General features: G+C 39.8%; 1 protein-coding gene across 2 annotated transcripts; it reads right to left on the bottom strand.

Moving 5' to 3' along the window:
* Positions 1 to 424: 424 nt before the first annotated feature.
* Positions 425 to 15,030, bottom strand: smox (spermine oxidase). 2 transcript variants are annotated; one of them, XM_035175665.2, is made up of 8 exons: positions 14,845 to 15,030; positions 9,529 to 9,576; positions 8,510 to 8,744; positions 7,283 to 7,509; positions 5,789 to 5,962; positions 3,631 to 4,372; positions 2,147 to 2,307; positions 425 to 1,000 (listed from the first exon to the last, which is right to left on the bottom strand). In XM_035175665.2, exons 3-8 carry the CDS (start codon positions 8,715 to 8,717, stop codon positions 848 to 850), a joined length of 1,665 nt encoding a protein of 554 aa, XP_035031556.1. In that variant the 5' UTR covers positions 8,718 to 8,744; positions 9,529 to 9,576; positions 14,845 to 15,030; the 3' UTR covers positions 425 to 847. The 2 variants fall into 2 exon arrangements, with proteins under 2 accessions (XP_035031556.1, XP_035031550.1); XM_035175659.2 differs by lacking the exon at positions 9,529 to 9,576 and having other exon boundaries at positions 14,845 to 15,027.
* Between the last annotated feature and the right edge of the window lie 11,825 nt (positions 15,031 to 26,855).

Genomic DNA, 26,855 nt, shown 5'->3' with positions numbered 1-26,855 from the left:
CATTTTACAAAGTAAATGGACAATGTTCTCCATTATTTTTCAGTTAGCGCATAACAAAATGGAGAATTAGTAAAACAATTCTTGATTTCCTTCCACCTTGTGAACAGTTAAAAAGAAATATGTAGCGTACAACTGTGAGTTGGAAGGAAGGCAGTTGTTCCGTAGCTAATTAAAACTCTCCCAGTTCTTCTCAGCATCTGATTGTGTTTTGTCACCGATGAGGAGGATTAACACTGTTGTCCAACAGAAGTGAGGACTGGGTTGAGGTCTGTTCCAACACCATCTGTCACGTTGGCACAGCTTTACAGCGCCGGAGCCTTTTCTTTTCCTCTCATGTGCGATCACTTTCTGTCTCTCTCTCTCTCACTGATTCAAGAAGTGAAGACAGTCAATCGTTTACTGAATGAACATCACGGAGCTGGTGTTGTTTGATGATCATAGAGTTTTTATTTTGTTAAAACTTTCTGAATACTTATTTAGTATTTTCCATTATTTTTGAAAGAACATAACGTTACATACAGAAGGCACTTACAAAAACAAGTTAAATTACAGAAGCTGTTATTATAACCATTAAATTACTGATTGAAAAAAGAACGACATAAGATAAAATGATAAAGACACAAAAATGACAGCACCATTGGAAACGTTTGACCAGTACATCCCAAAGAAAATTAGCGTGATTTCAATCTACAGTACAATAGAAACAATATTCATTTGTTAACAATGTAATAATGCCCGAGCTATGTTTTTAAGTATAACTTAATCTTCAAAATAAAAAGATTAAAAACCCACAGTTTTCTATTGTTTGTGTTTTTATTTTTCAGTATTAGTCAGAGGTTTGTTTTATTTACATATTAGGCTTCGTGGTTTGAGCTCTGTGCAGGTCCTGGTACATCTCTACCAGGTGAGTGGCTTCTCTCTGTCCTGACAGCAAAGCACCATGGGTAGTGGAATAGTATTTTCTGTGGGTGGCCTCTCCAGCAAACAGGACCTGCAGAGGCTGAGGACGAGGGAAGGGGAGAAACGAGCAAAGAGAGAGAAGGAGAGAATCTTTTTAGACGAGAGAATCAAGATCCGTCACTGTCAGCATATTCTTGGCCTCTCGTGCTGAAGTATTTTCTATTTCCATCAGTGATTCCCTTGTTAGCGCTCGACGTGTAGGAGGCTACAGTCACTTTCCTCAGGGCTTAAGATTTCAGTTTGACGGGGGGGCTGAAGGCCGTCAGCGGAGGGGTCATACCGTTCCTTCACCAGTGTCATGTGAGCAAACAGAACCTCAGCCCCCCTGTCCTGCCCTTCACCCAGAAGGTGTCAGGTTTCATGGTCTAGACTCCTGGCCAGGAGTCAGGATTCATTACCCCCCGACACCAGCTGTACTTGCCCTGCATGTGCTGGGATGTGACACTGTCGCGTTAGAGTGAGATGCTTTCGAGTGTGAGCAGGGATTGTAAACAACTAGATGTACAGTCTGAGTAAAGGCTCTCGTAGAAGATACTCCCGAATCATCTGCACCAGTTGTGAATAATTGTTTTAATATTTTAATTTAATATCTTTTTTGTAGATATATAGATATAAAATGAGATTTTGAGGATAATGTTGATGAGAATAATGAGAATTTAATCAGAAAAGGTCATAATATTATGAAAATAAAGTCGTAATTGAGAAAAAAGTATCTCAGATTGTTTCCCCCCTTCAAGTGCACTGATACGCAATCATATATTATAATTTATGAAAATAATTATAATAAAAATAAAAATGCATTCAAAAACCTCCAGGGCGCTTTCCTAGGGAAACCTGTAAAATACAGAATTACACAATACTTTAAGTGACTCACTCACTCGGTTTCATGAATTATTTGTATTTGCCAGGACCAAAAACAAGAAAGTTTTTCCTTTTTATCTTAATTAAAAATATATATTTTTTGAAAATGTATTTTAGTATTACTCTAAAGGCTCAAACCCCCTAGTGGACAAAGTAACATGCATGAAAATAATGACTACAACAGCACAACTAAGTCTAATGTTATAAACTTCACATGGGTAGTTACTTTCAGGAACTGCATTCCATGGTAGAGGTGTTTATAACTATTGTGTACACTCCATGTGTTGTGTTGTGTTGCATTGTGTTTTGGTTGTGGTTCTCTTACTTGAGCCTTGGTGCTGTTGGCGTAAGGCAGTGGCATGGCCAGTCTCTCACAGTCCCCACCGCTGGAGCCCACCCTGGTGAAGGAGTAGGATCCTCGGATGAACGGGTTACTGCCCCACGAGGAGCGCAGGACACGCCGGGGCTTTGGAATGTCAGGGTTCCCTGTGGACGGACAAACAGACGAGAGACGGAGAGAGGGAGTCAGTGCAGATGGTGGAGGGAGAAACTTAACGACAATCACGGACAGTCTGGATTCTCAAACATCCAGTGCATCACAGATCCAAACCAGTTCAAACTAAGACTGTGGCGGCCGTCAGTTGAGGCCTTTTACTGGGACGTCCCATCTGTCGAGACTAATCAACTTGTGACCCTCTGTGAGCGGAGAGGCACCAGCGAGTCTATATGTAATTAAGCAACAGCTGAGAGGATTAAACCGCAATGACCTAAATGTGCGTGTGTGGGTGTGTGATTTACAGTATGCATCCATAGGTCCACCAACCTCATCACGACAATGACAGTCGCTGTTTCTGCTCTCGCACTGTGACCCATTTCTGAAGCGGCTACAGAAGCCCAGCAGTACAGAAAACGCCCTTTTTTTCTTGTGTGGACAAGATAAATACAAATTGTGGGCACAAGTTATTAATCATGTGGGCACACGATAAAAATATCTTAGCGCACAATGACAATAACACACAAGATAAATAAGATAAATGACTAGAGATAAGAATTATCTTGTGGGTACAAGTTATTATCTTGTTGTTAGATATTTTCTAACATGTACATACAAGAATAAAAAAATTGATACTACACAAGATGAAATAAAAGAATCACTTGAGGGGCTCCGTACCAAGTAAAAGTCATTTCTCTCTACATTTTTCTAATCTACTGATGAAATGAATATAAATGAAATCCTTTCTTCAAGTGATTTTTACAAAAGGTGTAATGATCAAGTATCGGTTGAAGAAAATTCCTCTTCTTATCTAACATGTGATCGCTCCTCTTGCTCAGTGTTGCTTTTGTGGTGGTGACACTTTTTCCTCACTGGACCCAAAAACAGACACCTGAGTCATCCAGCTGTATTATCTGTCAGCCTTTACCCGTGAAAAAAGACACTTACGTCACGTAAGGCTTATTTCATTTCCTTCAGAAGAAACACAATGACCCATAGTTGCCACGGATCCTATGAGTCACTGAACTAACAGGCTCAGTCAGCTAAGGCTATTGTGTTAGCTTTAGATTACTGATTCTTACTAAAATGGTCAGAAATGACAAAGAATTACAAAGAAAAGTTGGCTGTTTTTGTAAAGAATATTTTGTCCTTGAGAAGTTTTCTTTAATTAAATGATGATCAAATCAAATCAAATAGCAAATAAGTAAAAAGTTTAAAAAAGGGAGTTAATTAAATCCCACAAAGCTTCTATAGCATGAACAGGAAGGAGGTTGGGGAACCAGAAAGCTTTATTTCCTGTGTGTTCATGTCCTGACCTGTAAAGCGTCTCAGCAGCTCAGTGCAGGTCTCAGCCACTGTTTCGTCATCACAGCGCTCCATGTACAGTGCCTCTTGCCCACAGATCCAGCCGCTCAGCATGTAGCCGTAGCGTTCGGGGGGGTAGAGGACGTCGAAGCTGCAGATCTTCTTGTACCACAGCTCCTCGGGGTAGGCCAGCTGTTCCAGCTGAGCCTCATCCTCCCACACAAACTGGATGCTGTTGCACTCCGGGCTCCAGAAGGGCTCTTCAAACTCCAAGAATATCTTGTCGGTGGTGCTGATGCCCAGCTTCTCTATGGCGAGCACCTTGTCCTCTGGCAGAGACGGGGAGAACATGGCTTCGTGGTTCTGCTTCAGTACGCCCAGAGAAGCTGTCACGATCACGTGATCGGCCACGATCCACTCCTCGTCCTCGCACTCCACGCAAATGGGGCGAACCAGTAGCAGCGGGTCCTGAGGCTGGCAGGTGTGGTTGTTCGTGTTGTGGTTGTTGTCCTGGTTGGTGTCGCTGCTCTTGGCGATCACCTCCTGATGCTGGGCTGAATAGTTCCAGTGGATGCAGCGGACCGGTTTGCTAAGGCTGATGGTGCGGGAGGGAATGTCCCGGGCCAGGAGCTCCACGATCTTCATGAAGCCTTCAGGAATAACATAATGGGCACCAGGGATCTCTGTCCACTCACCAAACTCACTCAGAGACACCTCATCCATACTGGGAGAGCTGCTTTCACAACTCTCAACCTGAAACAGGAGCACATTTCATCATAGAGAATTAGATCTGCTATACTACTTGTCAATCGTCAGTTTAGTTTTTCATCCATAGAAAGGATTCTGGAGACACAACCTTTGCAATGTAGGAGACATATGATGCTTTTTCATTTTTTTCCTCTCCTCGAGTATGTTGTATAGGTTTTTGTGTATATAAAAGATCTGCAAAGCTAAGAAGCCCAAAGTCAGTGGTAAACAGATCTCCACTCCAGCACAGAAAACACCTGAAGCTCCTGAAACGCCTCGTTGGTGGCGCGGCCGAAACTCCCACTTTTTTGCGTAATGCGCACCTACTCTGGCACGGCTCCTAGCTAAGCCAGGTGAAGTGAGAGCTGAGGCCGACATTTTACTGCATGCGCTAGATTTGGTTGACCAATCACAATAGAGTGGATCAGCTGGCCAATCACAGCAGGCTAGGCTTTATTGGGGGGGGCTTAAAGAAACAGGAGTTAAAACCAAGTGTTTCAGACAGAGGCTGAAAAGAGGAGCTGCAGCAATGGACAGTCTGAGGAGTGAGATGTGTTTCCTGAACATTAGAGCATGAAAACCTTTTCAAATAATAACAGAAATTAAAATTATCAACCTGAAAATAGGCAGAATATGTCTCCTTTGAATCCATATATTCCTGTCGGTACTGTACTGTTTTCTACAACAACTCATTTCTACAGCTACAGCTCTGAACTCACCAGCATCATTAAACCGGATTAACCATGTTGTTTTATTTAGAGGAAACATACTGGTGGGGAGTTATTAAAACGCTAAATTATGCGACTGCCACGGCCTCGTTAGCTGCTGAGCCAGTGTGGTAACAGGTACCTGGTGGTTAATGTGCCTCCGTCTCCTCTCTGCTGCATTTAATAACACACTCCAGTGTGTTTCTGTGTATGTCAAGAGATAAATAACATGATTATACTTAATAGCTATTCAGAATTAAGTCTGTATGAAGACTGGATGTTTTTACATTGAATTCAGGCTCTCAGAATAAAAGTCCTACCGGTAAACAACTTCTGAATAAACCACAATTTGCCCCAAAAAACCGAAAGCGCAAGCCTGCATATTTATCTGTGGCTATCTACAAGAAGAATAGTAAGAAGTAAATAAGTAAATAAGAGCTCAATTACTGTCTAATTAATAAATCAATTTAAATGTAATTAATAGCTGACTATTATCTAATTAACCCTCACATTTACAAAACCAGTAGGCAAACAGATTTGGGTTTGTTAAAGAACTATGTTTTCATATCATTTATTATATTGTTACGGCCTGTTTATTTTTTTAGAGCTGTAGCAAAACATCACCAGAAGAAAAACCTGTGTCACACACTGACAGACACAGTGGACATTGAGAATACACACACACACACACACACACACACACACACACACACACCTTGAGGTACTGTTGAAGCATGGACAGTTTGAGCTTCTTGATGCTCTCTGAATCATCGGGATCCAACATGATCTTCTTGCGGACCCCATCTCGTGTAAAGATGCCAACGCTGTTCTGGCTCTCAGCACAAACTGGCTTCCCGTTCTGGAAGAACTCCTGAGTCAGCTCGTACACCTACAGCAGGGTGAGAGGTGACAGACAGGGTCAATCTGGAGCAAACAGAATGAGGAAGGATGTAAAGAAAGCATAAGACACAAAAAGAGGAAACAAAGAAACCAGTTTGGTTCAGTTCAGAGCAGATGGGGCCAACATTTGATTGTGTCAATTCTGTCAAATGTTGAACTCTGCTTTGACTATCACAAAGAAACCACCAGAAAATAACTAGAAATGTTTGCCTACACCAATGATTTGCAGTGACCCCCATCTTTGACCGCCAAACTCTAATCAGATCATCCTTGAGTCCAAATGGATGTTTGTGATGGCAGTAAATAAAATTCCCTTCAGGATTTCCTGAGATCTTGTTCACAAGAACAGAATGGATGCACCGACAACTCAAACCCATGTAGTGATAAAATACATGAAAACTGCAGTAGGTGGGATCACTACAAAAATAGTTGATTGTTGAGTTTCATCTCCAGGACGTTAAATACTAACACTTTGGGATGGAGGCTTATTTTGTCTAGTGCCTAGTGGCCTAGTGGTGCAGGCACCACTAGGCAATGCATTGCACTCATGTTGTTATTCCACGACATATATTCTTCATATTCTTCTTCCGTACATTTTCGGCACGCTACTCCTCCCGCAAATTTTGTCGCACATACACAAGACCTACAAAAAACCTGCGGAATTACGTCGAATGGTGTGCTATGACTTTTCTAAGAATTTCGTTAAACGGTTCGCGAACAAATCGCGATAAAACGGCCGAAAACGTACAATGGGACTCAAGGTCTCTCGCCCAAAAGAGCGAGAGGCCGAAAATGACTGTTTTTAGGCCCTTTTTCCTTCACTAAAACTGCTCTCAAATTCACAAATGGAGGTTGTCAGACATGATTTTAGATCAAAACGAAGTCCAAATAGTTTCCTTCGCAGACATGTCACTCTCAAATCTCTCGGAGCTTTACTTCCGTCTGTCACGAAAAATCGCAAAATTATTTCCGGCGCAGACTCTCCATTGGGTCTCATGTTAATTTTGATAGAAATTTCTGGAAAGAGCAAAACGGAAAAATAAATCCTAACTCGCTACCACGGCCCCATTTCTTAACTCTCACCAATAATGTAGATATCTGCTTGTTCGGCCAAGTCTTGTGATTCTCTCTCTCTCTCTCTCTCTCTCTCTCTCTCTCTCTCTCTCTCTCTCTCAAACTGGTACATTTTCTCTCTCTCTTAAAGCAGCCAGTCTGTCTCTCTCTCAAATGGAAAGAGTCTCTCTGGAGTCTCTCTGATGCAATTGTGACTCCATGCGTGAACCAATGTGTGCATATGCGTCCCCCTCACCTCGTTGTACAGGTCACTGAACTCCTCCACCAGGTCCTTGGGGATCCTCTTCCCAACGTTGGTCTGGTAGTGAGCGACACCATTCTTGGTGTACAGGCTGATGCGTCCCACGCTCCTCTCCCCATCTGTGGTGTGCTCCAGCAGCCCGTTGTCCTCTGCCAGGTGGTACACTGGGTTCCCATTGGCGCCATGGATCCAGGTGGCTCCGAGCTCCAAAGTTGCTTCACCTGCAAACCAAAGAAAAAGCACAGAGATCAGTGTGAGTTTGAAACAAAAATAAAGAGCTGTTTGGAACTCAAGTCTCCCGTGTGGCTTTAAATGAAACAGAAGATAAAGGCTTTACAAAGATAAAGGCTTTACAAAGTCAGTTAAGTTTTAGATAATTAACCTGTTCGAGAGGAAGGTCAATTCAATTAACATACTGTAGTTACTGAAGCCCACTGGAATAACATTAATTATATCATTTTTCTAAAGGAAGTATTATTACATTCATTTTACAATAAAAGACAGAAATGGCTCAAACAATTCTTCGACAACGAAAGAAGCACTCAAATAAAAGACATATTTTACACATTTGCATTTAACTGTTGTTAGAGTAAGTTCACTTGTGTTCTGTTTTTAAATCTAGCTACAGTATCAGCGCTTCGAGTCGACCCTGTTCTCATTTGTTTGTCGTTACATGTTGAAGGAGTTTGTTCTAATGGAAATCACTTGCACTTCTTGACTGTTTTGGCAAAATGTACCAGCGTCACTCAAGCAGATCGAGGAGAAGCACAATTATTTCTCTTAAATCTGAACATCATTGAGATTAATCCGGGAAACAATGTGAGTGTGTGAACGAAAGGCTGATTGGACAGTTTTCCATGTCAATATGAAATTTAATTAGAATGATTTCTTCTTCTTCTTCTTCTTCTTCTTCTTCTTCTTCTTCTTCTTCTTCTTCTTCTTCTTCTTACTATTATTATTATTTAGTATTATCATTGGGATATGTTTATGAATTTCATTAGTTTTTTTAATCTATTTTCATTAGGTTGTTATTATATATTGTGTCCAGTGTGTTCATTTTAACTTTTGTATTAACTATTATGCACCAGACAGGTGAAGCAATCTTAATTTAGTTGTATTTATGTACTTTGCAAAATTTTGCTAAATGAGAAATAAATGCACTTATTCATGAATCACAAAGTTTGAAGGTAACATGAAGTAAACAGGGACAAGTCCTCTCACCGTGCTGAACGCTGTGGACTCGCCCGCCGATGTGGTCTGACGCCTCTAGAACAGTGACATCCGTGAAGCCGTTTCTCAGTAGGACCCGAGTTGCAGCAAGGCCGGCCAAGCCAGCGCCAATCACTACTATTCTAGGCTGTCGATGAGTGTGTAGGTCGCTACTAAGAGGATCATCAGTGCTGTCTGGCGAAATTTCACAACTTTGCATGCCGTCCAAGCTCCTCTTCGATGGAGTCTGAGGGGCAAATTAATGACAAGGATGCACGTCAAACATGGCACATTCAGCACTGAGTCATCAGGCGACAGACACAAGTACAGCAGAAGATAACAGTGAGTGAATGACAGAAAAATTTACATATTTTTGTGGTTGTGTGTCATATAAATGACATATGAACATAATAAAATGAATGACTGCAGTTACAACCTGTACACTTGTATATCGCCCCCCCCCAGTATTTATTCTCTACTAGTGATCATTTCTTATCTTTGCTGCTTTGCAGTTAAGAATGATTGTATAACTCATCTATGTAACTGAGTGTAATTGTAACTTATTAAATGGAGAATCAAGATAAAGGAATATCTAATAGCAGTGAATAAATGCACTAAAACAAAGAAACAACAATATGGATAGTCATTAGAACAAGCTATAAATACATGTTGCAGCAGAATCTGTGTATCCATCATTCCATCCATTCATTTCCTGTCTCTTCCTGTTGCTAACTCTGGCTCAACCCCAGCCCCTCCCACCCTCAAGCCACCTGACTCTTCCTCGTGCATCTTCCTCTGCTCTTTATTCCTTAACCAGCTCCTCGTTATAGCTCCCATCTCTACCCCTTCTCTGCCACAAAGTCCATTGTCCCTACCAGGATGTAACTTCACAGTGTTGATTATCTGGTTTTTTTTCTGCTTCAGCATGACTGTTTTCAACGACTTGGCAATTTCTGAATTTTGCCTGCTCATTTTGTTGCCTGTTGCTAATCGCTGCCCGTGCTCTGACGGTGTATATCCCTTGTTCTTGCCTGCTTTTAACTGCTGATTCTTCAGGGAGCAGATGCATGTCTCAAAACCTGGAAAAGAAATAAATCAAAAATGTCATTATGGCTGCTTAACGTTTTATCTAATTGAGGAAAATGTTAGCCTCGTATTGTTTAACTACTGACCACACAGACCTCTATGACAACTGATAATCCTCATCCTACCAAATGTGTTTCCTGTTGCACCACACTGTTCGCTGAGCATTAGAACAAAGCAGAGGTCCCACCATGACTGTCATTTCTATCTGCAAAAAGACTTGACACACTCACACGCGCTCAAATAAAAAGATTTCCTATTGCAGCCTCTCTTCTTCTAGGGAAATTGCTTAAGGACAGAAACGTTAAAAGCGAGGAATACACAAGTGACCTTGTTAATCCAGTACACAGGGCCGCTCGCTCTGAATGTATGGACAGCTGTGTGTAAGAACAGCACAGTGGGAGTCTATTCACAAGACGCTCCTGATAGCCCAGTAGAGAAATGTACAAAGAGGCAACATTGTGGCAGTTTTCCATGAAAGACCTGTAAAGTTGGAACTGTTGTGAGGCTTTTATTGTGAAATGACTCTGTTTTCCCTCGTCTTGACATGGAAGGACAACAATTTATCGACAGCAAAATCCTGATGCTACACACATACATATACATATTCTCCTCTTTGTTACCACAGCAACGATGGACACAGAGCGGTGAACATGATAGTGTCGAAAATACACTCTGAGTTTACAAAGTAAGAAATCCATGGCCTTCAATATCAACACTCATATGTCTGATAAATAAGCCCTCCTGTTTATTTGTTTATCCTCAAATCATCTTCCTCTGATAGGTCAGAAATCAACATGTACGCACAGTTTTTACACCACAGATTATTGTGACATATGATGTTGCTCATATTCACACGTGTTTAACCCTGATCTTGAACTCTGACATTTGAGAAACTGCATCGCAGTCAATTCGTCTTCAGATCAACAAGAGCTGACAAAGACTGTCAGAGGAGAAACCACCAGTCAGCACCTCAGTGTGTGTGTGTGTGTGTGTGTGTGTGTGTGTGTGTGTGTGTGTGTGTGTGTGTGTGTGTGTGTGTGTGTGTGGTGTGTGTGTGTGTGTCAGCTGACAACATATGAAGAGGAGATGCTGTGCACAGTCTTTTCTGTAAATCTCTCGCACTTCTTGGTTCAACACTTCCCAGATGACCGCCGACCTCCAACACAGATGTGGGTTAAACCTACTAATCTGGACGCTTCAACACCTGACCTCACTTCCTGACCCTTGTCCCGAATGTGGGTCAGACCCTGCGTGGATTTACAGAGCAGGCGTTTCTACTGGAAGTGGCAATATGACAACACATAGAAGGGAAGGAAAATAGATTTTTATCATGTTGTTTATAGTTCAGTAGCTAGTGTATTACACTGAAAAAAGAACTTTGTTGGACCAACATAAAAAAATGTATTTAATTTGTTCAACTCTAATAAGTTATACTATTAAAATTGCTCACTAAAGAACTTAATTTAAGTGCTATTAATAGAATTATGAAAGTTAGTAAAAATCTTAATTTTTAAGTGTAGGCCATGTCGCTAATCAATTACTTCACTGTGGCAATATTGGATTTTTACTGTTAATTCATTAAATGTTATACTTTCTTCTTTATCCATATTGTTTAATCCTGGCAGACATGTGTTTGACTCTCTAATCAGACTCCAGTCTGCACTTGTAGTTCCCACTCGCTGCTGCTTGAACCACAGATTTGTACTGAATCAGTTTTTTGCATGGACCAAATAAAGCTTCAGTTCCAGTTTTGTCTCCCTCTGTGAAACTAACGCTTCGCAATAAATTTCCACTGCACACATGAAACAAGGTTTAAAGACTCATCAGTTGGATTCTGAGAAACTGAGGCTGAAATATTGATACAACAACATCACGATGAATAGACTCATTATTGTGCTTCAAGAAAAAAGGATGTTGTTGAAGTGAAGTTGCTTGTTTATTTCTGGAAGGATCAAATATTAATAGCAGAATCACCTAATATAATGGTTGTAAAATTAGACCCATTATAATGTCTCACAAACAGACCTCAGGCTAAAAAGGCCTTTTCTGTGATTGTTGGGTGTTATTTGCTTATTGAGTCGGTGCTTTTGAATCTCATGTGTGTTTCCTACACTGCTACATGTTGTTATAGAATAAATGGCACGAACTTATCACTGAGTGTTGTGAGTATTCTCCATGCTGTGGTTGCAGCTCCTTTATATTCTGCAGCTGCTCAGAGATGAGGGTCACAGGAGGACACAGCTTTGTGGCGCAGAGCTGGCGTAGACAACGTATCTGACAAAAATGGATGCAGTGGTGGGTGGTGCTGTTCTGTTTGCTGTCAAATATTCTATGAGTTGATTTTGTTGACTGTGCCCTTGCATGAATGCGGTTGCACATATTCTCAGTCATTTGCAAACTGTTGACCTCCACTGTGTACAACTGATTTGAGGTATTGTGTGCATGTTTTTGTATATACAGGATGTATTTAATAAAAATGTATATTCCGATATTAACATGTATGTATTCGCAGCAGGTTTTATACGTATTCTTAATTGATAATCACTGGTATTTAGGCTTCCTGGACAGTAAAAGACAGGTACACACACACCCCAACTCTGTGCAGTAATTGTCATCGTACATTGGATAAATGCCTCAACTTCTTTTGTTTTCATGATCAAACAAACCTCAAAGCAAAACTGGCTCTGCCAAATATCTTAATATTTTCACATTGATGATGTGATTAGCAGACATTTCCTGTTTGCCTGGTTTTCCTGCCAGTTGTCAATCACTGCCTCAGGTTCTGACTTCGCCTATTCTAACTGTCAAAAACGTATCAACTCTGCTGAGTTTCAGAGTCGCTTAAAACGAGAAGTTTTAAACTCTAGGTCTGCGAGATCATTGTAAACAATGACGAAGACACTCACAACCACTTGGTGATTAGGGTTTTTGGTCACCACGTGGCCTTCGCTGATTTGTCAGGATCCTATAACCCTCATGGTTAAAAGCATTTATTGTAAGTCGCTTTGGATAAAAGCGTCAGCTAAATGAAATGTAATGTAATGTAATGTATAACATGACCATATAACAAGAATACAACCGGCATTAGCCAAAGAGAAGAGTATGGATGTAGCTTTAAAGAAAGTGTTGTAGGAGGTCTAAAAAAAAAACAATTTTCTCTCACCCTTTCCCTTAGACGTGGGTGAGGTCGTGCCACAAATCCCTTCTCTACTTCCAGCAACAAGATGACCAAGAAGGTTCGGGCTCTGATTTTTCATAAAATAAAAGTCTCCTGAGGTCAGGAGAAATAGTCCCTTTGCCATGATACAGAAAAAGGAACATTGATTATAATGAATGAATGATCTAACTCGTACACTGGCCTCGCTGACAGACTGCATCCATCCCATCCATACACTCTCAGCACGCCACGCTCTCTGCAGATTAATTTGTGGGCTGGGCTTCGGTAGAAAGGCAGAGGAGGACGAGGCGGAAGGGGCAGGGGGCAGGTGGGGGAGGCGGGGCTACCACTGACCTAGAAATGGCAATCTACAGTGCAGTCAGAGCATCTGCCTGTGGCCTTCTCGAGAGTAGGGTCAGCCTTGAGCAGGAATATCTCTAATGACTATGTGGCTCTCACTGGAACGAGTCGTGTCCACATGCACACTTGTGTGTTTCCATTATCAGGCCCATGTCACTGTTTGTATATGTTAACATACAATTCTGCTTCCATACATTGAAAAAAACAAACAACGTTCTCTGGGAAGGAGGGGGGTTGTTCCAAAGGCCAGAAATTCCACACTTCTCTCACAGATCTGGTTTTCCCAAGATGAGATGATGAAGTGACAAAACACTCACTCACACACACACACACACACACATATCTCTGTAATACTGTACACCACATTGGATTCCCCCCTGGTGCATATAAAGAGGAGAACAGTGCCCTGAAAGATTACTATTATCGGCAGTTATACACAAGCTACAGAGGGACACACTCGGAAACCGGCTCAACACATTCAGTCAGAATAACAGTATGATGACCGGCAAATTATCATCACTAAAACGGATTATACACTAGATTAAAAAAAGCACATAAATAAAAAAGAAAGATAGATAATACGAGAAAGGTTCATTTTAGGTAAATATAATAAAACACATTTGAACAAAGAAACAGTGAATCCAATTGAAGGTTAAAAATCCCTTTCGATAGTTGATTTAATGAAGCCACTCAGAGCCGGGTGATAAAACCGAATCAATGAAGTGTTGCTGCTCATAAGAAGAGTTTAAAACCACAAGCTTCACTCAGGACAAAACATGAGTCTTTGAATTTTAATAATAATAATCATTACTATTATTATAATACTAATTATTCTTATAATAGTATAATAAGAATTACCAATATCAACTGATTTTATCTTGATTTAATGTTGGCAGTATCACCCAGCCTTAAAGCCATTTATTATCAACTTGTTGACATTTCCACCTGCAGCTTTGATTGGATTAAAACCTTTTGGTTAACGACTTAATTGACACCTAAGTATGACCTGGATGGACCTTGAACTTGTTGTCATGTTGATCTATCTAAAGCATTAGTGGTCGGTTAGCATATTAATTGACTTACACTAGAAAAGGATTAAGTGAAAATCAAAATAATCACAATAAGGACTAAAAGTTTGAACGTGTGATGTTAGAAAGTTAAGTGAAGAGATAAATGAGAGTGATAAAAAAGTAGGACACTGTCTCCTCGCTGCTGAATGCAGCTGTACAGTAGAAGCCGTCAGTGCCACGTATAAGCGCTGGAGCCACAGTGGCAGCAGTTTGGAACCAAGCAAACTTCACTAAGTAACTCGGACTAATTATCATCACAATAAATCATCGACACAATCCAAAGCTCAACGCGTTTTAAAGCGGAGGACACGCCAAAAACACACACGGCAGCAGCGGCAGAGTAATGTGTCCTGTTACATCGCCTGTACATGCACACACACACACACACACACACATACATGAGCGGAACTGCAACACATCGGTGTAAATAACGTTTCCTCCGTTGTGTTGCGTTTATCAACACGAACAACTGCGTGACGTGTGATAATCTCCCATGTACACAGCTCGTCTAATGACAGCTACAGTAGATCAGCTGTGTTTCCAGCCTCACACTGAAATCCGCCTGTTCTTTCTGGTACAAATCTGTACACCGTCATGATAACACCGCTGTTAGAGACGACGCGCGCGCGTGTGTGTGTGTGTGTGTGTGTGCTGTGAGTCGATCAGCTGGTTACCTGACTCTCGTGTTCTTCAGCTTTTTAAAAACACACACAACCTCAGGACTGCTCCTCTTTCCTTTGTGCCCGTTTCTCCCGCAGACCGGCTCCGCTTTGTATTTATGTCTGGAAACCAGAAGCAGCCAGTTTTCCTGCGAGGACACCGCCTCCTCATTCACTATACATGAGCCGCCATGACGACACACACACACACACACACACACACACACACACACACACACTACATATACATATACACACACAGCACTCCTCCTCCTGAGTCACTATCAGTAAGTAAAACACACACACACACACGCAAACACACACAGCCCTCCTCCTCCTGTGTCAGTATCAGAAAATGACACACACACTAATGCTTCTTATGCAAATTAATTATTGCATCTTTTCCCCAAGTCCTCCTAATATGACTGTGTACAGGGTTAGCCCCTAACCCCTAACCCCCCGAACACTAACCCCTGAGGGCTAACCCTAACCCTAACCCTAACCTTAACATTAACCTTAACCTTAACCTACATTAACCTAACCTAACCTAAACCTAAACCTAAACCCAACCTAAACCTAATCTTAATCCTAATCCTAATCCTAACCCTAAAACCAAGTCTTAACACTCAAACAAGTACAGGAACACACAAACACACACACACACACACACACACACACACACACACACACACACATATTTCTTATCTTAATCTCCTGGAGACTCATTTTAAACCGTGACCATAATTTATACCTGCCTAACTCTTATATAACCTTAACCAAACATTTGCCATAACTTTATCTACATTATGGAGTCTCCATAAAGACAATAAGTTCCCATAAGGGGAGAGTGTGTTCACATGTGGGTTCCCACATTACCTACCCCACACACTTTGCATATACATGAATGACTTAAATAACACCCAAGAAATGACTCAATCAAATGACTTAACTTGTTTCTTTCAAAATCTATACTTTACAAGATTGCATTTGAACACACCATAAGAAGGATATTACCTTAATATAGGTGAATATCACACAAACAGGCTATAACCACCCCTACACTCAAATGCTGAACTGTTAAAGTCATTCCTCAAAGCCAAATAGCACCTTAACTAACATTATTTCAGAAGCAACATTGCACAATGTCAGATTTAATGGCTGCGTCTGAAATCACCCACTCACTGACCCCTACCTTATCTATAGGGACCTATATGTAAAAAACAGCAAAAGATGCAAAACAACAACAACGACAGCCGGTGGAAAATCCGACAGTAAATATTACAATGTTTATTTTACACTCAGTATGAGTACGTTTAGGTAAAAGACATGTTGAACGACCATCTTTAAATGTAGAAATAAAATAGTTTCCTGCAGTTTGTGCTGTGATGAAAGTGTTTCTATTTCTACGACATAGGGGGCTGTTCCTGCTGCGCTCTTTCTTCATGAGCGTGATGCATTGTGGTATATATTGCTCGGTTAATGACCATCAGTTGTACACTACTTTTCATGATGCATTGTGGGAAACAATGAGTGCACTATATAGGGCATACAAAATGTCACTAAACATTCAGACAACACTACAAAATGGCAAACTCAACATGTACTTTCCTATGTAACTTTACAGCATTATCTTGATAGTACATGTAATAGGCCTAAGTAAATAATCTCCTCAGTATTATTATCTGAAGCTTTTCTGCATGAAAAAGACTCATAAAAAACAAATATTGGTACGAATTTACATTGACTTCAAAGTACAAACAAAGAACAAACTGGATTCCTTCTCACTAATTCCAATGATTAAACACTGAGAAATAGCTGGTTCCCATTATAAAGCATAGAGATATAACTCGAAAAACGTCTTTAGAGTAAAACACAGAGAAACAGTCATTGACATCATGTAGTAGCACTACTGCAAATGTAGTATGTTACCGTAATTTTAGTTCAATCCAATTACAGCTATTGTAAATGACATATTGCCTCATACTACATACCCAATGCTACTGAAAAAGACGTTTTGCATCATGTACTTTACCCACAATGCCTTGCAAATTGCAGAAACTAACTGTAAATATGTTTTATTGTATTTTTACTGTATATTTTGTGGTATATAACTGTAAAAATACAGCAAAGCTAAACAGTATACCTAACTAAAACCTAACTTCCATCCTGCAACTGAACAAAACCAGAAATCAGAAATACCCAAAAAATATATCAGTCACCAGACGTAACATCTTGTTTATATGGTGGTTAGAAAAAAAACTGTTTTTATGGAGTCTTTTCAATGACAAGACACAGTATTCTAAGTTGATGTCGGTGGTGGATTTGTTTCATGTTGTCGAGCAGGAAATCCCTCGGGAAGCACAGGCTCTGTTTGTTTTGGTGGCTTGACCCTTTAACTTGTCCAAAAGGCCACCCCAGCGGTTTTGTCTCCAGGTCCAAACCCATAAATCAACAGGAAGTCATGTGCATGATTCAGGGGTGCAGCGCACCTCTCGAATGTCATCACTGTTTGTCTGTGTTCGGGCCAATAATCACTGAAATTCATCTTGCAGGGTTGCCTCCCTTCCTGTTCCTTTGTCTGTGCTTTGTTAAGAAGGAAGGTTGTCAGACAATCATTTGAATAATCAGCAGAAAATGACACAGTCTAAAGTTTGAAGTTCAACACAACAACAGGAATTAAATATAGAAACTAAATACATAACCAGTAATATTTCCAATCTGTGCATTGTGAATAAATCACAGCTGTCACAGAAAATTAAGATGTAAGCATTGGTTTATATATCAAGTAAGCAGCTGAATATACATCTTTAAATTCTGATGTGTTATACAAAAATGTAGTATAATTGAAGCTGTCTCTAAATTGCATTTAGATGATCACACACAGAGAAAAGTTTTGTTTTTACAAAATCTAATTCAACCGTTAAATTATTTAATGTAATTTGAAAAATAGAATAATTTGAAAAAAGTATCCAATTTTGGTGACAAAAATGTATTTATTGAAAAATAGAACTAATGACTTTGGTATTTCTACAATCAGTATATTAACCATATTTGCACCAGTTTCTGAAGTGTCACATAAACTATGAAATCCACTGGTACAGTTTCAAAGTAGTACAAAGCCCTGTCCGCTCTTTTCTGCAGACAAGCACAATATATCACACCTAAAGTCTTATTTACAACTATCAGCAGACTGACAAAATCACTAGAACCAGTGGCTTTCTGCTTCTATGAAGGACTGGAGGCTGCGGCAGAACAAAGCAGTCATTCGCTTTGATCAGTGGGTCATTGATTTTATTGAAATCAACAACCTTTAAAATAGATTAAATATCCTCACATGAGACTTTTGTACCACTACTAGTGACTTCAGGATTGACTTTCAAATTCCAGATGAATGAATGAATGAATGAATGAGTTAATGAATGAATGAATGCCATTATTGTCCTCGCACAATGCACAAGAACATTGTATGACGGTGCAAGAACAACAGAGAATAGTTGCTGGCGATACTTAAACTCCAGTTTAGACAGATAAATCTGATTGCAAGACTTGTTTTGTTAATGAAGGTTAAATTTGGAAAAGTGAGTTGTCTCAATGAGGCCACAGTTTTCATCTTTCAACTGGTCCTTTACTAACTGGAGTTGGGTTCTTGTTGGCTTTAAGTGAAGTGAAGTGAAGTGTATTTTAGGTTGTATGGTTACTATGCTTTAATGGTGAGGATTCTTTTGGTCAGCTTGATCGTATGGAAGCCTCTATGGACTCTAATGCTTCCATAGACACTTACCGTTAGCTGTGGTTTGGCATTAAGACAAACGGATCACATTCACCGGATACTAACACAGATCTCAGGGCCCAGACTCGGCTGCATTTATTAATTCATGTTGCCAAACAAATTGTTTTGGTAAAGCTAACGTCAAGACAAAATAAGATCCTGACTCGATTATCTTGTTCTGCACCAAACTTTTATTGGTTCTTCCTTTTATCATGCTATAATAAAATTTCATGGAAATCAGGATCAGGAGTTCTGCGAAAAGACAGACATACAAATAAATGGCAAACAACATTGTTGGTGGAAGTTATGAAAGCATATAAAGTTTTAAGTTCTGTCACGAACTCGCTTGAGTACAGTACGACTAAGTGTAGCTTAAAGCAGTGAAGGTGGTGCGTGACTGACACAAGATTTTTACTCCCTTAGCAAATATTGAATGAGCAGAATGAACACATCATTTCTTAATTCTGCTACAGTCATAGTTCAACTTACATAACAGCTGGTGCAATTATGTTTATTTAATTATAAACTCACTTGTAGCATCAGCACAGTATTATCATAGTACAATAGGTCTAACACGTGTTGATTACATAAACTATTTGCTTTATGTAGCTGGTATATTAATAATATGGCCTAGTCTTATGGTTTGAAAGGTGTGCACCTCACCATACTCCAAACTGAAAATACTAAACACATTTAGTGGTACACACGTGGTATATAAACAGTATATATCAAATGAAAATTGCACTAACAATATCCAAGCAATACATTCACTTAGTTGTCGGAAACTTGTGTAACAGTGGAACTGCCAGTGTTCAAAGAACAAAATCTTAAGGGACTTTGCCTATATGAACTTTGGGGCCAAAGTTTTATTGCTTCGCCACCTGCTCTAAGATTAATACATTGACTTAGTTGTACATAACGAAATTGACAAATCTTCATGTAAAAGGTCGACCAGATAAAACACGCTTATTCTTAATAGGTCCCACAGATAACATCTATTAAAAGAAAGCCATTAACCACAATGCCACTGTAGAGATCTCGACTCCACACGTCCTGCTTCTGCCCATGCTGCACAACACATAACTCACTAAAATGATCAGCCACTCAAACTCTATGAAACTGTGTCTGTGAATATATATTTACCATAATCGATGCACCAGAGGCAGGAGTAAGGCAACCTGTACCCCTCCATGGAGGAAGAATAGATGCATGCAGTTGAATTATATTAAAATTGCAATTCTTAATAGCAAGGCAAAGTAAGGCAAAGCAGCACAACAGCAGCATGGGAACACTATCTGTACAGCAGTGCATGGTAAGGAAATGCAATGCTTTCCACAACACAAACACACAAGTATGTGTTGAACTTGCAGTGAAAAGCTGGCATCACTCTTCCGGCAGTGACAGTAATTACACTAACTCTCGACGCTCTCCAGCGAGGGAAAGCAACACCAGTGATAATCCCTGTTTGACCTTGTCATCATTTTTTTGGGGACTTAAATCCTTCCTCTGAAGACAGAATTTATTTTTATCTGCTTCGCAAGAAACTTAACGTGGACGCTTCTGAGGTTTTTCCACCATGCGCTGCTTCTCCTAGTTGCTTCAGCTTACTCCAACTCCATTTGTACACATGCTCCCCTCTTCAGCTCTGGCAAACCATTATTTGCTGGTTTATGTCAAACACAGAGTTTGATACTGGTGGCCCAGCTTGGGAATGTCGCCACAGATTCACCAGATTTAAAACTGCAGGGTATTACATAATTGACTTACCTGGCGCTGAGGCTTAGTCCATTGTGTGAACTAGTTTGACTTGGGCTTGTAAATAACAGAGGTTCATTTATATGTAAAAGTCTCACATCACAAGACAAAATGTAAAAGAGACAAAAAGGCAACTTGAAGACACACAAATTATAATTTTATTGCATTCTGAAAGAATAAAATGTATATTATTGCTATCATAATTATTGTTATTATTATAATGAACAAGCAAATATCTATAATGTAATGAAATCAAACCCAGAGTTCATAATCTATAGGCCCACATTAGTATTTCCAACACTTACCATATCAAAATTGAATATGTGCATTAATATGATTGTTGTCTTGACATGGGATGGAGACCTGCTGTGCTCACTGAAGCTAATATTGTTGTGGCACAGCTGGACATCCTCCGGGTCCTAATCAGCCTGTCTTTTATTGGAAGAATTATGTAATCACAAGACAGCTATGTGCGCTCTCTTTATTGGTCCCCTGGGGTCACATGGTTCTTTTGCCATCTTAATTACTTTACAGGGTGTCCTGGCCGAGGTGACGTGATTAGCACGCGAATATGCATGTGTCTGCTGCATAATTAAAGTTCACAGCAATGCTGGCGTGGGATTGGTGGAGCAGTTGGATCACGAGAAAGGCCTCTCTGTCTGTTGGTCCACCAGGGCACAGAGACCTCACATTGTGAGTCCGTCCAGCGTTGGGTTACTGTATTGTCCATCGTTTTCCCACCTCCCTTTTGCTCTCCTGCGCAGCCACGCACCACAGAGGGGGGAAGAAAGTGGCTTTTCATTGATGGGTCAGTCGGAGCATGCAGAGGAACTCGGCGAAGAGGGGCGTCAGTCAACTGGTGACAACTGCCTTTCATGACCTGGAGCCATTCCCCAGCAACACAGTAACCTACATGAATGCAACTCATTACCTCCATTACCACCATGACGCTGGGAAAAGGGTACAAAGGACCAATCAGGCTGTACTCGATAATGGCAGGTTTATTGTAATAGTGTACCTTGCTTATAGACTTAAAGTTCCTGAATGGGAAACTATATGCACCACTAAGCTTCCGGGAGTCATCTGCACATATCCATTCAGAACATTTTGTACTATAAGTATTCTTTTGCATGTGAGAGGAGCACATTCAGGACATGATACTTTTTATAGTTGAAGTTCATGTTGTCAAAAAATAAGCATCTTGGACTTTGCCGTGCCAATGCTTATGTAGAGTCAACCATTTAACATTTAAATCTAGAAAACCAGGCTCTTTTTCAAATCTATGCTGGGAGAGACACCTCCACCAAAACTTAAGGGTGAAGATACACATTATTTGCTGTTTCACTAAAGCCGCTCTCCTTAGTTACTGTTGCTTATTTGGCTAAGTCGAATGAGGAACCATTTGAATTCATAACAATTAGTTTTGTAAAAAGAGGTGTTAAATATAAACTTGGTGGCTTCATGTATGATACTGTGCTAAAGGCTACACGTTCCAATAAAGAAGTCAGTATCATCAGTTATTAATTCATGTCTAAAACATGGGAAGGATGCGGAATGGGTCATCCACTGTGTATCTGGATCAGGGGGCAGATCCAGGACTTTCCTTACCATTTGGAGATAATTAATTTTTCAACTTTTTCACCGTTTTCCCCAGGAATAATTCATGGATCTTGATGGTGGAAAAAAACAGGCACATTTAGAGGACTGATACCTATGAGCATGTGAATAAATTCAAGGGGACTGCTGGCCCTTGACGGAGGTATCAACATTTTAATTTGTATATACTATTTTTCGTCCTCTAACCACTTCCTCTCTGTTGCCCCTTACTCTATTTCACTGCCTTTTGTGCACCCGATCACACTACCGGTTGCGCAACAGGTCTTGGCCAGTGCTCTGAGTTTTCTGTCGTTATACAGTAACAAGGAGCCCTGTCACAAAGTGTTTTGGCCAAATCCTCCCCTCCTTGCTCACAGTGACGCCCCTCCTCCCCCGACTCCCAAGTCTCTCTCAGAAGCACATATTTAACCAATAAGCTGCCTCTCTCACAACACTGCAATGGACAAAGCAGCTTATCTTGTTTAGACTGAAAGGTATACATACAGAAGTGTACAGAAGCATCATGATTAGGATGCAATTTAGAAGAATTGTGTTGCTGCTGTAGGAAACATTTGAATCAAAAAAGCCCAATAGAGACCATTGTTGTTAACTAATAGGAAGACACGCTCTGACACGATGTCTGCTACTGTGGTTTGAGACAAGTCAATGTTATATTTTTGTCAAGTCATTACAAGAGTCAACAAGGTGTGTTAAAGGTGTGGCTGGGTCGGGTGTGATAAGTTAAATGAGTCATGACATTGTCACGTTTACCATAGAAATCATTGTACAATATCTTGCAACAAAGAAGAAGAAGAATTGCCTAACTCCCAACCAATTGCGTCAGCATTGATGAATATAAATCAAATCCAAACTAGTTTGTCTTATGACCTGTTTCTGAAGAACTATTTAATAATCCATCTGAAAAGCTGTTTAGAATTTTAATAAATTCAATTTACAAAAAAGAAGTAACACTTTTTGTTTTTACATAGAAATAAATGTCCACATTTCCCAGGTTTCTTGGGCCAATTCTGTAAGTTATTGATTATAAACATAACAGAAAAATACATATTGATGTATTGATGACAACAATTTGAAGCCTGTCATCAGTAAACTGTGTGTTTTTGTCACAGACTCCATATGATTCCATAACTATTAAAAATGACACAATTCATTTCCTCTAGGTCGAAGATATTTGTTCATTTAATTGTTACTTTGTATTAAACTATATGTATTGTTTATATTTTTTATAAGTTTTAGCATTTCTTCTGTTTTTGTTTGTTTTTTAGGTTGTATTCACTGGCGCCCTTTGATCTTCAATTTTTTGCACTTGTTTTTCTTTTGTAATTTTGTATTTCCATAACTTAATCTACCAATAAATCCCTGTTATAACTCAAACGTTGTCCCTTTGTTGGTGTAACTCTGGCACCTTTTGGTCTGGATGCTAGTTTTACTCAGCATATTCAATTCCTATAAGTCCATTTCCACTTCTCTATCTGAATCAGCAGAACAACAAACTGCTAATCCTCAGTTGTTTTTTCAACTTGAGCTGTCTGGTTTGATGGAGGAAAACAAGTTGCTAACAGGACAGAAAAGAATGCAAATGAAAAAGGAACAGATCAAGTCGAACCCTTTTTGTTTTCACCCCAACGAAATGGTTTCGCCTCAAAGCAAGGAGCACATAATACATATTCACTCACTACATTTAAACTATTGTGAAAATTATTGAAACTCTCTTATAAGATGCCAGTAAAAAAATTGCCAATTTGCCGATTTGACCAGAAACCCTGTCACATGGAGAGGGCTTCTGGTCAAAAGTTCTCTATGTCTCATTTTCATACACACATATACTTGTGGCTATATCCACAATAATAAACTGTTTGACTCTTACGTTATTGTTTAAAGTGTGTATTCTACAATTCCACCTCCAAAAGAGTCTTTCATATGATCATATGAAGCCCCTGGGTTGAGCTCTAACAGGCTGAGGATTTTTTCCTACCATGTAATTGAGAATCTAAGTAAAGAGAATTAAGGTTTTAAAGGAACACACTTGCTCTCCTTCTTGCCGAGAGTTGGATGAGAAGATCTGGCACCACTTCTGAACGGCCAATACAATTAGCTTAGCTTAACACAGGACAATGGAAACAATGGGAAACAGCTAGCCTCGCTCTGTTCAAAGCAAACCAAATCCTTCTACTGACATCCTTTAAGCTCATTTGTCAACATGCTATAACTTGAGGGTCTAATCCATCTAAAAACAAAGTGTTATATGTTGACATGGATTTAGCTTGGTACAATGACTTCACAGAGGAGTCTTTTTTTATACATAGAGAGTAAAATGCTTTTAATCTGCCTGGGGAGCATGCAGCCACAAACTCTCCCTCTATTCTACATGTTGATCTCTTCCACTTATTCCTGATTTTCACAACAACAGTCAGGAAACAACCACAAACAGAGACAGCAAATGAACAAGAAGCAGGAAGATAGATGTTGAGCTTGTAGGAAGGAGGAAGCAGACAGGGATAGACATGAAGAGGGAGGGGCGTGATCATAAATATCGCTTCCTGCCTTTTCTTTGGCCTGGAGAACAAAAAAAAGTGACGTATGTAATTACATTCATATCCAGGCCCTTTGCTGTGTGTCTTCCGGTGGTCCTACAGCGAGGATAACCCTCCGACCTGTGCACACGTGGAGGTTATTTCAGACGTCCAGGAAAGGGATGAGACACCAACGCCCTTGATCCGGTCACTCTATGACCTGAATGCATTTTTCTGTCCTCAGTTACTTGGGACAACTTCTGTGGTCCTTTGGAATCATCACTTACATAGACAATAACATTTTTGGAACAGCAAGATGTTTCATGTCAGCAAATGCTATAATCTTCAAATGATATAAAATAAAATAACTTTCATTTATTAGTTTAAACCTTTTTGTTTATTTTAAACTGTGAGAATTTCACAGTTTTCACAGATTTTTATAATAATAATTCGTGGATCTTAATGAAACAAATATCAGGGGATATTTATGGGACTAATAGGTATACATTGAGTTTGTGCAATTTGGTGCAGCTGGATTAAATTTAAGGGGACTGTTTAACCTTGGTGGAGGCCTGTGCTCTACTACCATTCTTGTAAGATTTTAGTGGGGCATTATACTTGGATTGTTGATACACCAGCAAGTTTTTAATAATGACCACTATTGTGCTAATTGCATATTGTAATAATCACACTTCATAAACTTTATTATGGTTATCAATGTTTAAGTTTACATTTTAAAGGTCAAGTAAATTAAACTGCTCCTCTGTGTTCATTAGATAGATACAAATTTTGTCTCTGTGCCATGTTGTCCACTTGTAATGAGTCGATTTAAGAGTTATTTATCAGAGTAGCCTGACATGTGTTATGTTCACTGACTTGATTCTGTAGAGTCTACATTAGTCTGATTAGTCTACAGTGTAGACTAATCAGCTATGAAGGGAAAATGACGCCCCTTTTATTAATCCTGCCTGCAAAGCTCTGACTGAAACAATGGATTTATTCGAGCTTTCCACTGAAGCAGCTGCCTGCTGACTACAGTTTGTCTGGAACCAAAAAAACGGGTCTGTTTGGTTGAGTGACTACCTTCGTTACACATTTCACCCATTGTTATTATGAAATATGATCACTGCGGCTTTAAGCCTGAGGTAATTATAGTTACAATTAAAAAAAACAAGAATATTATGAATTTGAATACACTTTTCCATTTGATAAAAAAACAATGACATGAATTAAAGAAAACAGCACTGTTGCCTCCACAACTTTCTTTGTGAGCTCAGTAAACATACTCGCCTGTGTTTATCGTGCTGCCTCTTCACAGGCGGCTCTGGTGATGTGAGTCTCAGTGGGAGAGCCGGTCGAGCTGGGAGAGTTCGGGAGAGTTATGTGACCGTCGACCTCTCCTGTTCCAAAACATACACTGCAGCCCAGCAACCTCACTGGTTTTAAATGTAGCACAGGCTGCAGAAGATGCTGACCCTCCCTCATACACGTTCCTCTTATTTTCAATCTGAGTTTGTGAGTGAGTTGGTATGTGGAAGATGCTCCTATGCTCCTATTGGCCTGAAGGAGTGGATTATTGTAGCCTATTTCTGAAAGTTAAGACAATATATCCTTAAAGCAGTTAAGTATCGTCATTATCTGCCCCTTAAAAGTGGCTTTTTGGACTATTTCCTGTTTTATTTTGATATCACCCAAATTAGATAAAAATAAAACTCAAGAAACAAAACTCAGGATTGGAACAGAAACCAAAAGGGAAACACTGGGGAAAAAAAGAAGATCTTCTCCGCACCTACCTGCTACATAAGAATGCATTGTGTGCAGCATTTAAAAAACTCAACAAAGTGTTGTGTCAACTTAGATGAGAGCATCGGAAACGTCTGCTCACTTAACAGGATTTTATTTGTTATTACTTCATCGTTTAAAACTAAGCAACTGGTGTGTGGTACATTAACAATGAGCCACTGATGGTAAAGCATGAATAAAAACAGCTGATAACCGATCAGCTGATGCAAACACAGGATCAATCCTCTGACTGAACTGAAGCAATGCTCTGTTGATACCGTACACACAACTCACTGTTACATCATACACGGCAAATAAGTTGCCCTTGATTCTTCATATATGTAAATGTAGATGAAAATATAACCAAAATGAGGAAAGAGCATTTGAAAGCAAAGATCTAACCAACGTGTTGTTCACCACACAGTTGCTATTGGCTGAGATACCAAGAATCAGAACATTTCAGAGTTCACATATTGCAGTAATGGTGCAGGAGTATTGATAACTGTAAGAAACTCTCTCACCATATCTAACAATGTGATTATTCGTATGTGCTTAGTTAATATAGCTTATTGAGCAATGTCCTGTTGTCC

The sequence above is a fragment of the Hippoglossus stenolepis genome, chromosome 2 (assembly GCF_022539355.2).
Source record: "Hippoglossus stenolepis isolate QCI-W04-F060 chromosome 2, HSTE1.2, whole genome shotgun sequence".
Taxonomy (NCBI): domain Eukaryota; kingdom Metazoa; phylum Chordata; class Actinopteri; order Pleuronectiformes; family Pleuronectidae; genus Hippoglossus; species Hippoglossus stenolepis.
Note: the sequence above shows the minus strand (reverse complement) of the source record. Positions and strands in the feature narration are given on the sequence as shown.